A 16,363-nucleotide genomic window follows, 5' to 3' on the forward strand; every position below is an offset into this window, starting at 1 on the left:
TCCTAATCTAATCAAAAGGTTTAGGTTAGTGTTTTGATTATGGTTTGTTGTTGTAGTCATACCTTAGATTAACATAATTAGAATTGAAAACACAAGAAGAAGCTTTATGTATTAACTACAGGATAGCTGAAAAATTATACAAATACTGACCCACTGAAGATGAGTCATGTGTTCATGGTTCCCACAGTAAAAAAAAACTAAAGATGAATAAAATGATCAAAACACTAATACATATTTTTTGTCTTCAACAGCACTTGGACAGATCATGCTGTACGTGGATGGGATGAATGGGGTAATCGGTCACAATGAAACCATACAGTGGCTGTACACACTCATAGGATCAAAGGTAAGAGAAAACAATCAGTGAACTATAGAATGCAGCTGTGGCTGTGAAACAACTGTCTGTATAAAAGGATCAGTAAGTTGAGGTGCTCATGGTGAGAAAAGCAATCAGTTGAGGCTGTTGTTCCACAACAGAGAGGCTGTGGCAGCGTTGAAGGCAATGTGAAGCATGTACTGGGTAAAGTTGATTTACTTAAAAAATTTTATTTCAACGAAGTTCGGTCATTTAACACCTCTTGGCCTTTTTATAAGACAAGGTGTTTATGACTGATACTAGATGTTAAATACAAACATATAGAGTTACATCAAATGGAACTAGAATCTGTCCTGTCGTTGGTAATAGTGTGGAATTGTAATGCTTATTTGTTCTTTTACCCTAAAACTGCAGTTAGAATGCTGTTCCATTTTTCCCCAAATACATCCTTTAATTGTAATTCAAATCTATTCTGTTCGAAACAAATTATCTTTATTGTGGTCAAGGTAAAGGTTAATACATCCACCTTTGACCCCTTGAAGAACATAGAGGTCAAAAATGAAATGATGTGGGTGGTCACCGCCTTACCTCTAGTTTACCACACAACCTTCACTCTCACTTTAGTCCTGTAGAGAAGAAAAGCCTGAGGCTCATTTGCAAAAGGGTGGTCTCTGGGAAGGAAAGTTGCTGTCGTATACCATTTTCCTGTCAAGGTCATGGAATGCAATATCTGACAAAGGCCCATGCCAAGTGCTTATGCTGTAAACCCACTGCAGCATAGTCTTACAAGCCCACAGACAAATACCTGGCAAACTGCTTAATTTGTCAAAAGGAATGCAATCTTTTACAGTGTCCCTTCTAAACATCTCACAAACATATCCAGATATGTTGTTCCTTTGTGTTTCAAGATGCAAATGATGTTTACCTAAGCATGTGGTTGTTTGGGTGAAGTTCTTGTTCTTGCTCCTTTGTTTGGAATGCAGTCTTTAAGATTATGCACCTGGAGGCCCGGCTGTATAGAAGCACCGAAGAGAGTGATGCTTGTGTACGTGGTTTCACTGTTTCTCTTGGAGAACAGTCTGTACACAAACACTGTTTTCAGTTGGAATGCTAATCTGTCCAATGACCTGCACCAAATACTTTTCATCAGTGGCATGGAACAAACAGTAAATTAGACAGAAGGTTACATTTGTTTTCCTCTTTTTCTTTAGTTTCATTATTTAGCGTCCTAAAAAGGATAGATAAACTAGACAGAAGGTTGCAGTAACTGTCTCTAAGTCCTTACTATTTGCATTTCATGAAGGAAACTCATTGAATATGCACTGGCTTTCTATGTATTTATATATTTTTGGCTCCAACACTGTACACGTTTAAGATTCGCATGACACTTCAGTCGTGGCTCCCTGCCATCGATTTTCATATGCCAAAGACTGTGGTGTTTCCCTGCCGTCTGCTCCCCTTCATCGTTCTTTCCTTTAGGTTGTTAATGTAGCATGTCCCCTTCAGTTCAAGGGAAGTCTTACATAATAGCTGGGCTGCCTGCTGCAGGTGGGTGAATACAGAAACTAAATCGAGTGTAAGCATAAACAGCAATGTTTGTAAACCCATTTTAAGGCTTTTGTTATCACAGATTGGATTAAGATATTTCAGTAAAGAATATTTTCCATTGCGGGGACTCATCCATGCCTTTTGACATCACTTTAGAAATTCACCTCAGCCCAGTCTCAGTTTTCCATGTGCTTGGCTTCTGGTTATCCCATTTACAATTGGAAATTGATAGATTATACATGTAAGCCAACTTTTGTTGGATAATGGGGGAACTCAGTAACCAACAGTTGTCCAACAGGGATTGAAAAAGAACACTTTAACTTAGGACAAACCTCCCAATGCAGATTTGACATGTCCTATTAGTCTTTTAGAATTTTGGAACCCAGAGATCAGTACCAAATGAAACCCATTCAAGATTCACAAGGGAGTAGACTTTAGTTTTTATTCTAAGGTTTTGGTGTTACAGATCTAAATATGTGGTCATATCTTTCAGGTGAGTTGCTGTTCAATGTCTTGTTTGCTGTCAAAGAAAGTGTTCCTGCACTTCAGTACTTGATTTATTTTCACAATAATAAACCAACAGGGAACAGGGGAGTGTTTAAGAATATAGTGCCTACTGTAGTAAAAGGTGCACCCCTGTATATATAACATATCATTATTTATAATGTTATTATTTAGCTTTCTGTATGACAGAATAAAGGCCAAGCAACCATATAAAGATGTATTTGTTTTGTGTATGGTGTTTAGTATAGCTGTATCATCCTTGACTATTTTTATTTCTATTAACTATAGAAATTCAACAGGGTTTGTTTGTCCATAAAGGAAAGTTTGGCAAAGTGTAATTGGATAGCTGAATTGGAAACTCTTTCACAAATGTGCTGCTGGCATCTGGAATTCTTCCAAGTTCAATATTGTAGCTTGATCTGCAGTCTTTGTATTTACACTATGGCGCACCTTCATGAATTTGTAATAGGTCTCTACTCATCTTCTATCCCATACAGTTTTCGTTAAGTAAAGGGTTAAGATAAATACAATATCAGATATGGGTTACCACCAATTGGAATTTCCAGGTTATACCCTTAACTTTTATTCTGTGCATTCCCCTTGTCATGCAAGTTCAGTTCTTAGCCTCTGTAGTTGTGTTTAGTGAAGGTTTGCAGTCATGTTAGGGGGTGGGAGAGTCCTTCTGGCATAGTACTTTGCTTGACCTCTAATTAAGGGATAAAAGTCAGCATGAGGCAGCGTATTAGACTGTAAAATCTCCTTGCTGATAACACAGAGGTGGTAGCTTAGGTGTTTTTAGTTTCTGATTGATGTTTTCAAAGACATAATTACCTCTGGAATTCAGTTAATATAGCCCATTTCCACAAATCCTTTGTTGTGCTTCCACATTTATCCCATGGGGGGCAGTCAGTGTTTTGAAGTGGGTTTTCACACTTACTGACAGTCTCCTTTACCTCACAGCTTTGCATTGCGTTTCCCAGACTACACTTATGTATGACAACTTCCTGAGTACCAAATGAAACAGTCATTTCAAGTATGTATCTGTATCAGAATACATAAATACTTAAGGTGATCATTTAGATACATATCATATATACAGATATTGTAAACAGCCGACAGTATACAGTCAAACAGAACACAGTGAATACATTCTCAGTGTCAAGAATCTGTATGAAATGGGAGTGTAATTATACAGTGATTAAGTCTGAAGTGAAATCATGCATATTTAACTGACACAATGTCCCGTTTTTCCATACTCAAAAGCTGCTTTCTCATACACATCAAACCCCCCTGCTGGCCTGCTCTGCCCTCGTTGCTCCTTAGTGAATATTTGGTCCTGAATGTGCAGTTATTCATTCCTGAGATGGAATACTGTCTGGGATTGCTTGGACACCCCTTTAATATTCTTGAAGCCATGAGAAAATGTGGAAACTTGTAGGAGAAAAAACAAAAAAGTGACAGTAATTTAAGCATATCCATTTCATTTCCTGAACCAGTCTTTGAACAGTTGTTAGCCTCTAGTGGCTGAGCGTGGCGACAACATGTTGTGTTGAAAGACAGTATCAGTTTCGCTTTAAAGGAAGAGCATATCTGGATAGTTTATTGTAAGCCAAAACTTTCTCACCTCTGCCGTTATTTCCTCTTTCCCTCGCCTAAACGTAAGCAGCTGTACATTTAATTGTTATGAAATCCTATGGAATTTGGCAAAGCTTATTAGATACAGATTGCTTTTTGGTCATTCAATACAGCACCTTTGTTGGCTTCAGCTGTAGCCAACTGTATCTGAGAGAAGCCAGTATTTACTGTCTGCGCTGTGAAGTGTCTGCCTCCCTAGCAGGCCTGGAAAGGCGGCCCCGCAGTTTCAATTGATCTGTTTCTGTTACCTCGCTGTGGGCGAAAAGGGGCACTGTTTTCATTCTTGTGTTTCGCAGATAGATGGCTCAGGAGGAGCTTTAGGAAGTGTGTAATGCAACAGATAGTTTGTGGACGGGCCTTCGAAAACTTTTGACAACTGACATGTCAGAGTTAAAACACTGCCAATTCCTCACGTTCCCTTTTGTGGAATAGGATCTCCTTCCATGAGGGAATTCTTTCCATGGCCCTTATTTCCCAGGCCTTCTCCAAATTAAATCCTGGCCTCTTTGCAGAGTTTCTTTTAGTTTCTTTCCATTTTCACAAAATGCGTTTTACTCAATGCTGTGCATCTGAAACATTAAGTGTGCCCTTTGATAAGGGTTCTGCATTAAGGGATTGTAATATTTAATGGATGATTGTGTGCACTTGACCCAGCACAATATTGCCCAAAGCAGACTTGAAGCACTAAGGGTAATTCAGAATATGGGTCTCTGTTATAATAGAAGACAGGTTGATGCCATTTCAAAATGCAGGGTAGATTACAAATTACTTATAATAGATCACATATAATGCAGGCAAGTTTGGAAACATGAGGAACTTGTGAGTCAACAAGAAGGAAATATAATCTCATCACTTTGTCTGTGCTTGAAGTTAGTTTTAAAACTTATTTTAATTCAGTTTCATTTTTATGTCAGAAAAAATGATGTGTATTTCACAAGTTCATAAAATAGGTTATTTATACAATGTACATTATATGTACAGTTTTGAAACTAAACTACCTCCTCTGCTAATGAATTGTACCAGAGGTCATGTGCTGTATAGAGATTGGGTACCTTGACTGCTAGTAAATAATGTGATATTTTGAACAACAGTATATGTGATGATAGTGCAGCCTTGCTAAACCTGCACGTCTCTTTTTGTGATGCTGGACAAATGTTTAGCTAGAATTTATGTAATTTTAAGTCCCATGCATCTGTCAATACATTAGACAATATTGCCAGGTAAGATCTCAGTCCCATAGAACACCTCTGGAAACAATAAATCAGGAAGAGACTACAGAGCCCAGTTTACCACAGTGCTCTAGAAATTGCACTTTGGGAAGAAATAGAACAATATTCCTCCAGGCATCTATCATAAGGATCATAGTAGTCATTAATACCAGTGTTTGGCCTACACCCTATAAAACACATTGTTAACTGAAGTATTTTGGTGTGTGTGTCTGTCTGTCTATGTGTGTGTGTTTTCTGGTTTCTATTAATTCAATAATTTAAATAGATAGAACGATAGATAGAAAAGCCCCCTCAGTTTTCCAGTAGTAAAACAAACTGCATGAAAGAAAGCTGGGTACATAATTAGCTCCTGATGTGCGTCTTCCTGTCAAATTTGTAACCCCTTTAACAACGTGTACTGTAATTTGGCTGTTGATTTAAGGTTTTATGGGCCAAAGAGGAGTATTTTTCTTCTTTACCTCTTTTTTTCCTTAGGTTTTATTAACCTACTTTTTATTTAAATTTGTTGTAGCTAAGCGGTTTGAAGCCTATGATCTGTGAGGCAAACTGTGCTGTACATGACAGAAAACATATGGACATATGGTCTTTCAGACTTGAAACGCTTGAGGGTTATTTGCTTTAGCATGTGCTAAACACACACACAAATGGAGTTTAAATTCTTTGTTTTGGCATCGTTATTGTGGTTAACCAGTCCGTTTTTCTGATCAGATGTTGTCGTTTGTTGTCTTCTTCGTTTTTTTGATTGCATACTGTGTAACTCCAAAAACTAATTAAACAAAGCGTATCACACATGAAGGGCAGCTTACATAATTTGTAATAACATACATGAAGCCACCAACACTGAGACAAATAAGTGCCAGACTGTGTTGACTTATTGACTATCAGCAGTCCATGTGATATGCAGCAAGTTATGCAATGTGGATTTGTATACAATGAAGTATGTATCCCATTGCATCAATCCTTTATTTGTGCTTTTAGTCTGTTGCTGCAATGGATTTAGGCTTATGCTTTAAAAATACAGAGGCATTGAAAAGAATGAAGACATTCAAATGAAAGGTATTTAAAAGAATGAAAACAGTCAAATGAAGAGTTGACATAGACCCAGAATTTATTTTACTGTCTGAAAATAGCTTTTAGCTCCCAGTTTTCTAACAGTAATCATTAGAAGAGCAACTCACCTACAAGTGTAAATCTAACAACAGACACCAAAGGGTGGAGAACAGAAAATTAATATTTTGCTTTTCATTTAAACCTAGTTTAGGAACTTACCTACTGTTTAGCTTCAGACAGTAAGAAGAAGAGCAAGTTGAGTCCTTCCTTGGTAGATACTTTTGAAACATCATTCTCCTTATAGTACCTTAGTATGTCACAGTTTTCCTCCTTTGTATTATTTTGCATATAAAGCAGTGCACTCATGAACAAACTAGGAAGTGTGGCATTTCATAGATACAAGAACTTAGGACAAATGTATTGATATATCCCTCTGTATTGTGACACTAGCCAGAGATCTGTAGAAGAGAATTTTGGTAAAACAGGCTATGGTCTGCCTACTATGGCTAGTATACCTCAAGTGTTGACGATTTCTTTCCAGGATTCACAATTAATTCATCTTGCTTTTTGCACAGAAATATACCTCAATTCTGAAGAGTGACAATGGTTCATGCCAGAATGTTTTTCAGGTTGTTTTTTTTAAGAAGAAAAACAACCTTTAGGGAAAATATGACAGCTTTGAGAACCAGACAGCAAACCCCATGACATTATAGATTCTCTGCAGACCTGGTGGGTCACTTTTTTTTTTTTTTGGAACAGCTTTCTAACATAAATCAACTTGGCTGGTGTAATCAGAAACCCTACACCTTTTTAATGATCCAGCTTCATTTACTTTTTTCAAGGTTTGCTAATCTATAATATAAGGTAGATGTTTTGGCATCCAAAGTAGATTAAATTAATTTTATTATAATCTGTAGTTTACAGGGTGATTTTCTGTTGGTTTTATTTCAAGAGCAAAATGATCTCCAGTCTTCTGAAAGGAATCATTACAGTTTAAAGGCTCAGTATATGAGAGATAAAGCTTTGAAAGTCATCCTCTAAGTATGTCCTGAAGTGTAAACTGATAAAATCCAAATGGGAAAGTCCCTTTTTTATTTTTGTTCAGTGGCATTTTAGTGGAAAGATAAGGAATTATTTAATTGATTGTGGAAATAAGACAGAATGTAAAAAATATTCATAGCTCTCACTGTTTCAAAACCCTAGTGTTGATAAGGATGAAAAAAAATGCATGTAGAATATCCCTCTTCTATTAGTGATATTCAAATGATCATAAAATGTGTAATAGATATAGAGAAAGAAAATTATATGAAGAGCAGACAATTTGCTCTGTTTCCTCATGGTTAGATATGAAACCCACAAAAGTAAGGAAAACCAACTTGCATGAGATTAGACTTGTCTGAAAGTGAAGGGTGGTATGTGTGGATATCTGACGTTAACACAGAGCGCTTGTCTCTCTGTGTGTCTGCAGTTCCGCCTGGTAGTGAAGACTGCCCTGAAACTGCTGCTGGTGTTTGTGGAGTACACAGAGTTCAATGCTCAACTTCTCATTGAGGCTGTCAGTGCTGTCGACGCAAAGAGAGGTAAGTCCTACAGGAGAAGCACAGAGGATAGAACAAAAGGCACTCCATCAAAACATTTTTTTTTTTTTTTTTATGAGGGGAAGGCTGGCAGAGGGTATTTATAATATATATGCCTTTATGAGATAATCACTACATTAAAGAGCAAAATGTGCTCTCTGCTTGTCAAATATGAAACACAGTAATTCAATCACTTAAATGTCTGCCTTGAATAAGTCAAAAACTACCAACTGCAAATACCTAACCCAGCACTTGATGGCTTCCATTGAGTAGGAGCATGAAACCATTAAACCATATTTTTTACAATTGCCTGGAGGGTGGAATTTTGATTTATTCCTTGACTTGGTATTGGACAATAAACTGCAACCTTGAAGAAGTGAAGCAAATGATGCAGTCCAGGAAAAAGGCTTTATAAATATTTAATATGTATGTGTGTAAGGCTTAACTCTTACACTCCTCCAAAAGTGTTAATAAATGATCTGAATACAGAACAGTATACTTGTGTACACTATTCATAAATACGTGTGTAGCTCCAATATATATCTCCCTACACCAAGCACTGCTACATTTAGTGGAACTGCCTTAATTTAATCACAAAGTGGGATTCACTTAAATCCTAGAATAAAATTGAGTTTTTCATTGGAACACAGTGTTATTGACTAGTTTTTTTTTTATGACTGTACTTCAGATTCATTTTAAACATTACATTCAAAATAAATACACAAGCAAACTGTGAAGAATGCCACCTGTAAGTCAACCATGATGCACATTATAACAGCATTCTCCTATCTGAAAAGTGCTTTCTCTGTGCAGCTAATAGCTTCATGACTAGTCTGTCGGTCTGCTGGCCAAGACAGAAGAGGCTGGCTTAAGTGTTCAGAAACATTAAATTGATAAAAGGCCGAGTCTTTTAACAGCTTGCGGAAGATGTTTTTGTAGGAAAAGAAATAACTCTTCCAACTGATGGTGTACTTTCTCATTGCCTTGTGCTGGAATTTATTCCATATGTCCTACCAAAAGCAGGGGGGCAGCGCCTGGGTTCTTTTTCACAAGCAGTAATTTAAAGTCTGAAAATCCTTTGTAACAAGGCAATACAAAGGAATTTGGAAGGGTTCCCAACACTTTCGTAATTAGAGTTAATCTAAAAAAACCTGAGCTTGAAGTATAGCTTCTGAATGACTTTCTTCACCACCCCGCTGTTTAAAGTTTGTTGTGCTCTTTTCTTTCCCTCACTTGCCTATGTGTAATTTTAACATACACCTAGGTGTTGCCATACGTCAGGTTTGCATTATTACTGTTTTCTGTACATGTGCTCCATCAAGCGGCACTTAGAACCTTGCTTCATCCATCAGGACAATCTGGAATGTGGCTTTTATAGATCAGCTATCTTGTTTTTTTTATTCCCCAGCCAACAACTAAGAGGCTCTGACCTTAAAAAATGAGTACTGAGACATCCAAATGTAGCACACAGGTTTTGAATGTGAGCTCTGCCATATGTGTTAGTCTTTTAGACAGACTGTAAAACCTGACTGATTTACAATTTTGATTTTGTTTTTTGCACTCAGCACTCTGTTTTTTTTTTGCAGTCAGCTACTGCACATTTTTGTGTGCCAGCTTCAAATAAATAACTAAAGGCCAAACTTGGTGACTTAATTTAACTTTATAGATTACCCATCACTTTTGTTTTTCTTTTGCTGGATAGAGGTAAAGTGCAATGCCTGTATTTTCATGTCATAAACCATCTGGCACAGAAGCTTTTAATGTCACCTTTTCGGGATAGCAATGGCTTCACTCTATTGCTGGGTAGAAGCATTTCCACAGATTACAAAATGTAGAGTTTTAAAATGAAAAAGTTTCATTTTTATGGAAGAGGTGGCTGAGATTCTGTCTGGGTACAAATTAGTTAAAGAAGTTAAATTATTTATATACATAAAGAAGCAGGAAGGATCCAGCATATCAAGATGATTTCTGAATAATTGTACTGAGGAAATTGTAAATTCTGTACTTTACCTAAAACATAATAGAAAGCAACAGCTACAATTATATTGTTTTTAACTACAGGTACCAAGCTATGGTCGAACGCCATGGAGATACTGGATGAGAAGGATGGGGTGGACACGGAGCTTCTCGTTTATGCCATGACATTAGTCAACAAGGTAAGAGAGACTTAAAGACAAATATTCACCTTTTAAGCTTCATGCTGGGCTCAGAATTCCTCAATATTCTCCCTTTAACGTGTGTTGTAAGGAGAAGTGAGCATTGCTTGTGAAAACAATGTAATCAGTCTGTCTGGGAATCATTTTTCACTCGTGAAGGAGAGGAGAGCTGCTGCCCAGAGGGACACCCCAGCTACGTGCAGCCAAGACTGTGCTGGTGAATCTGTAGCCTCCAGCCGCGCAGGGAGACACTCCGCTCATTTTCCTGGCATCAGCACTAGGATTCGTTTGACAGCTTCAGGCATCACAACATCACAGTTCTTATGTGTTGGAAAAATAAGTAAAAAGACACCTAAACATTACAGGAAATGTCACAAAGAATTGTTTTTAAATCTGGGGGAGTTCCATATCACTTAAAGGAGAAAGACTATTTCAAAAGAATATGTATTGGATTGATTCAAGTTTAAGAAAGTTTGGCTGTGTTTCAACAGTGGAATAGAACTTTTTACATCATTGGAGCGATTTCACCTTTTTCTAGGTGTGCAATCTCATATTGCTGTGTAACTGAAGTTTAATGAGAGAACCACTTTATTTCATTTGTTCTTCCTTTCTTTTCCATGCAAAATTACTAGGTACTTGGTACCCCACATAAAACATCAGTTTCTGCCCCTGTGTGGAGCTGGGAAACGTTATATGTAGAGAGAGAGGTTTTTATTATCATTGCAATTTTGTTTTGCCAAAAATGGGATTTTGTGTCTTTAAGGGGATGTGCTGACATTCTTCTCTGTTTTGAATTCACAGACACTAGCAGGGCTGCCAGATCAGGATTCCTTCTATGATGTGGTGGACTGTCTGGAGGAGCAAGGCATTGAAGTAATTGCACAAAGACACTTGAATAAGAAAGGCACCGACCTGGACCTCGTGGAGCAGTTTAATATTTATGAGGTAAGTCTTGATTTCAGCAAGGCCCCGCGAATGTGAATCTCCAGTATTTAGTCTTGGCACAGCCTTAAAAACTACTGCAGCATGTGTAGCAAGTTCAACAGATTAGCCTGGCAATATAATCTCAGTCTCTCTCATCACATTGTTGATCTCACGAGGGTTCGGTGCAGCTCACAGACATACAGAAGGTACCGAATCCGTGTTGTGGCTTTTTATTGTTTGTTTGTCTGGCATGTGTTTGTTTTTGTATAGCCGTCTAAATGTCAATGCTGTAATCTTCAAAAAGTTCTGTAGGTGTCTCTTCTCTTAAACTAAAAACTGTTTGCCTCCTATTATTCTCAACACATTTAATTTCAGCCTAAGGAATTTTACAGGTTATAATATATATATATATATATATATATATATATATATATATATATATTGGGTATCAAAGTAGTTATGTTTGTCAATTATCTATATCTATATTATATTGATTGTCAACATTTCTAATGTGTGGAATACATGCAACTAATCTAAATGTAGCTGCATTGCAAAACACTGTATGTATGCCTGCACCCTCATGTTTTCAATAAAATATTACAAATTAATGAAAATGCCCTGTTTATCTGGGAACCACATTTTGTCTTTATCCGTGATAGATTCTACGCTTGGCAAAAGTAGCCTGAGAAAAATCTGGTTATCAAATGTAATGACATAAATCTCTAGAGTGAAATTAATATCCTTGTGGTTTGTCACTTTCTTCTGGGTGAACGTGTTTGTTTTGGACACCACTAAGCTGAGGGATGCCTCTGTGAGCAGACAGTCATTAAACACATGGTCATCAAAATGTTGCTGGAATACAAGAGTGTTGTGTAATTTGAAATCCTGGTATTTCTCTCATGCTACAGTGCGACTCTGTATGCTGTGCGGTGACTGGGGTTTAAAGGATAGTGGAAATGGTTGATTTCTTTTCTTCTCAGATGACACTCAGGCACGAGGATGGTGATGATGACGGGCAGCCCCCACCTGCAGGCCGGAAAGACCGTCGGAGAGCCAGCCTGGGTGGCACGAGTGAGAGGCGCGGCCTGGAGCGCCGCAGGAGCCGCAGGCATTCCATCCAGAACACCAAGGGCAACACCTCTGCCCCTGCCAGCCCCAGCAGCCCCTTCAGCCACTCCTCCAGCAGCTTCATGCCCTTCACTGGCCAGAGGATCGAGGACCTCAGCGAGAAGTGAGTAATTGGGAAGGGAGGGAATGTTTGGTTTCTGCACTACAACTTCCATTATGTAAGCCTCTGTTTTGCCTGCTAATGAGTCCACAAAAAGATCTAATTTACCTTTGTGTCCTTTTGATATCACTCAGCAAAAGTTTCTATTAGAAGCCATTAGCTTATGATTCTTGACCGTTATTCTAAACTGAGTGACTCAAGGCTCTTGACACAAAGATAAAAGGAAAGAGACTAGTACTCCTCTTATACACTTACAATTTTACTTGTGACCATTTCATGTCCCATTTCAAACCTGATTGTAGTTATTTGTGATAATGGAGGTTGTATTGTATTAGGGACATCAAGTGTTAGTGTTGCACATACCTGCACTTTCAGTCAGCAGCCTGGAGTGCAGCAATCAACAGGCTTTGTTTGTGAGTGGGCTTTTGCTTTGGTAAGTGATTGCATGCTTTACGTCATAGCAGCCAGTAAGGCCAGTAAGGCCTGCTTTCAATTGGATTTGTTTCCTTATTCCCGTGAAGCAGAAATCTGGACATTGTGCATCATGAAAATGGGTTCAACTGCACATTGGAGAAAAAGTGCTGATATTTTGTTTGGGCCTGTTGCTAGAAAACACCTTGGTAGCATGCACCAAGCATTACATGGATTTTGTGGTTGGCATGTAAGACTTTATCTGTTTTTGTGAACTGCCTGTGTTGTTCTTGTCTTAGAGTTACAGAAATAGTGAATAGCAGAGTTCAAAAATACTACTGTAGCAGATATCACAAGGCAAAAGAAGAAGCCTATATAAGGAAGCACACAGCTGCCTAAATAAAAGCCCTGTTTAGTCTATTTACTGTGTTCTTCCGCCAGCCCCCTCAGTGTCCCAGCTGTCACCTCGACCTCATGACACATCCTCTCAGCTTGCCTCAACACTAGACACCTTAATTTCATACCTTCTTCCTTTATGCCATCTTCATCCATTCTTTCCCACTCTCCTCTCTGTGTTTGTGTCACCAATGGTGTCTCTCAGTAGTCATGTGGGCTACCAGGGTGATCACCAGTCTGACAGTGAGGCCGTGTTTGAGACTGATTTTGCACCATGGCCGATGTAAGTACAAGAAACGCGAGACTTGTACACAGAGCATGGCTCTGCACTGCAACGTTGTCTGTGCGTCTGTTGGCAGGCTTTTCAACTGGCTAGGACTCCAGATAACTTGGCTTGGCAGTGGCATCTGTCTCAGGTTCATAAGGACCAACCTTTCATTTTTAAAGTGTGGTGTATAGTATGAACAATCTGTTCAGGAATTGAGGCAAAAAATGTAGCTGCAAAAAACCTGTGTGTATTTCTGCTTTTCAGTTTGTTCATTCTGGCTTTATCTGACCCGGTTGGTGCAGTCCCCAAGGATGATCAAATCTAGCGTGTATAGCGAGTAGTGGGCAACTCTGGGCAGTAGTCTTGAGGTATCCAGGTTTTTATTCCATTTTAGTTCACTTCTCAAGTTTAGATTGTTGGGAAAAAATCAAACATTTTTTGACTTAAGGACATCAAACTTATGGGATTGTGACTCACAACTACAACAAAGGCCATGCAGGCAAAAATAAATAAGATTTAAACACTGCTTTCACAGTCACAACCATTAAGTTTCTTAACTATTCTTTACCTCAGGTAATGTCTATCAAACATTAATATCAAATCTTGATTTTGTTTTTTGTTTTTTGCTTTGCCTTTCTTTATTGTTTATTGTATACTTAAAAAGTTATGCTATTCAAACAAAATCTTATTGGATACACCTGCTGGACAGAAGGTGTGCCTATTTGTAAAGACCTGCTAACCCTCATTATTACCCTGCTAACAGAGAACTTACTTAGAAGAAGAGTACCTGTTTCCACCTTGTAAGTAATAGGTTTTGAGATTAAATGTCAGCAGTGGGAAACAATCACTCTATAGTGTTTTATCACTAAATGTTATGGTCTATTCAACCACAACCTAGAGAATTAAGTGTTTTTCTTATTGGCAAACCAAGCAGCCTGCGAGAAGTTTCCTGTGTCTACCTCTTTGTAATGTCTTTTTATTTGAGGAATGTCCACTTGGCATCCATATAGTAAATGGAATTTATTCCTGGACAGTAATGGATAAGCAGGCGCATATGGGCACACTGCGACTGTTATTATACTCTATGGAGAGCATGACTTACAATAATAACAACCTGCAGTTTATATCATATTGTATATTTGTGCAATCAGCATTATCCCACACTGATCATCCCGGCCAATACAACAATCTGTTAATGTTGTTTCTGCAAAGTGTTTCTGGTATATATAGACTAAATTAATACATACCATTTAGACATTTACTACATTTGTATGTTTAAGTGAAATTTTCCACATTAAAAATAATGTAGTGCAGATCTCACTGCAGTTAATAAAAACCTTTTAATTTGAAGATTTTTTTTGCATACTGCCGCATCACTAGGAATGCATTTCTACATGTCATAAGTACAGAATAAGTCCTATTGTTGCTTGCACATCTATCAAGTCCTTTTTAGCCCCCTCTTTCCCCCAGCTCTTATGAATAAAGCAGACTGGCATCTCTACAGAGGAGACATTAGGTCAGTAGATTAAATTGCAGAAGCACTTCCTGTTCCCCTCAAGAAGAGTCTTGTTTTGGCGCTAGGAATCCCAAGTCAGAATGCAGAGAGCTGGAAACCTCGTGCACTTGACTGCTCTCTCCATTCACAGGTGCTATCGGGAGACACGGCCAAGAATTCATATGAATGTCTCTGTATTAAGAGAAAGAAATAGCTGAATTTATAAAGCTGTGTGAACCTGGTGGAGTATTCACAATAGTTCTGAATCATCACTTTGTTGTGTGCAAAGCTCTTCTATATCTCAGAAAGGAATGGGAGAGAGTGGAAAAATAAATAAATATACACTCACCTAAAAGATTATTAGGAACACCATACTAATACTGTGTTTGACCCCCTTTCGCCTTCAGAACTGCCTTAATTCTATGTGGCATTGATTCAACAAGGTGCTGAAAGCATTCTTTAGAAATGTTGGCCCATATTGATAGGATAGCATCTTGCAGTTGATGGAGATTTGTGGGATGCACATCCAGGACACGAAGCTCCCGTTCCACCACATCCCAAAGATGCTCTATTGGGTTGAGATCTGGTGACTGTGGGGGCCAGTTTAGTACAGTGAACTCATTGTCATGTTCAAGAAACCAATTTGAAATGATTCGACCTTTGTGACATGGTGCATTATCCTGCTGGAAGTAGCCATCAGAGGATGGGTACATGGTGGTCATAAAGGGATGGACATGGTCAGAAATAATGCTCAGGTAGGCCGTGGCATTTAAACGATGCCCAATTGGCACTAAGGGGCCTAAAGTGTGCCAAGAAAACATCCCCCACACCATTACACCACCACCACCAGCCTGCACAGTGGTAACAAGGCATGATGGATCCATGTTCTCATTCTGTTTACGCCAAATTCTGACTCTACCATCTGAATGTCTCAACAGAAATCGAGACTCATCAGACCAGGCAACATTTTTCCAGTCTTCAACTGTCCAATTTTGGTGAGCTTGTGCAAATTGTAGCCTCTTTTTCCTATTTGTAGTGGAGATGAGTGGTACCTGGTGGGGTCTTCTGCTGTTGTAGCCCATCCGCCTCAAGGTTGTACGTGTTGTGGCTTCACAAATGCTTTGCTGCATACCTCGGTTGTAACGAGTGGTTATTTCAGTCAAAGTTGCTCTTCTATCAGCTTGAATCAGTCGGCCCATTCTCCTCTGACCTCTAGCATCAACAAGGCATTTTCGCCCACAGGACTGCCGCATACTGGGTGTTTTTCCCTTTTCACACCATTCTTTGTAAACCCTAGAAATGGTTGTGCGTGAAAATCCCAGTAACTGAGCAGATTGTGAAATACTCAGACCGGCCCTTCTGGCACCAACAACCATGCCACGCTCAAAATTGCTTAAATCACCTTTCTTTCCCATTCAGACATTCAGTTTGGAGTTCAGGAGATTGTCTTGACCAGGACCACACCCCTAAATGCATTGAAGCAACTGCCATGTGATTGGTTGGTTAGATAATTGCATTAATGAGAAATTGAACAGGTGTTCCTAATAATCCTTTAGGTGAGTGTATATATACTGTATTGTGCAAAAGTTGTAGGCAGGTGTGAAAAAGTGCTGTAAAGTAAGAATT

At 38.6% G+C, this 16,363-nt stretch overlaps 1 protein-coding gene across 5 annotated transcripts in view; it reads left to right on the top strand.

Annotated features, from left to right (window-relative positions):
• Positions 1-16,363, top strand: part of fhod3a (formin homology 2 domain containing 3a) — a 248,677-nt gene that overhangs the window by 166,097 nt on the left and 66,217 nt on the right. For all 5 annotated transcript variants that reach the window (XM_066715994.1, XM_066715995.1, XM_066715996.1 and 2 more), the window contains exons 6-10: positions 252-346; positions 7,751-7,862; positions 9,921-10,015; positions 10,817-10,960; positions 11,920-12,170. In XM_066715994.1, coding sequence (XP_066572091.1) covers positions 252-346; positions 7,751-7,862; positions 9,921-10,015; positions 10,817-10,960; positions 11,920-12,170 — 697 coding nt within the window. The remainder of the gene's footprint in view (positions 1-251; positions 347-7,750; positions 7,863-9,920; positions 10,016-10,816; positions 10,961-11,919; positions 12,171-16,363) is intronic.

This window comes from Amia ocellicauda, chromosome 10 (assembly GCF_036373705.1).
Source record: "Amia ocellicauda isolate fAmiCal2 chromosome 10, fAmiCal2.hap1, whole genome shotgun sequence".
In the NCBI taxonomy this organism is placed as follows: domain Eukaryota; kingdom Metazoa; phylum Chordata; class Actinopteri; order Amiiformes; family Amiidae; genus Amia; species Amia ocellicauda.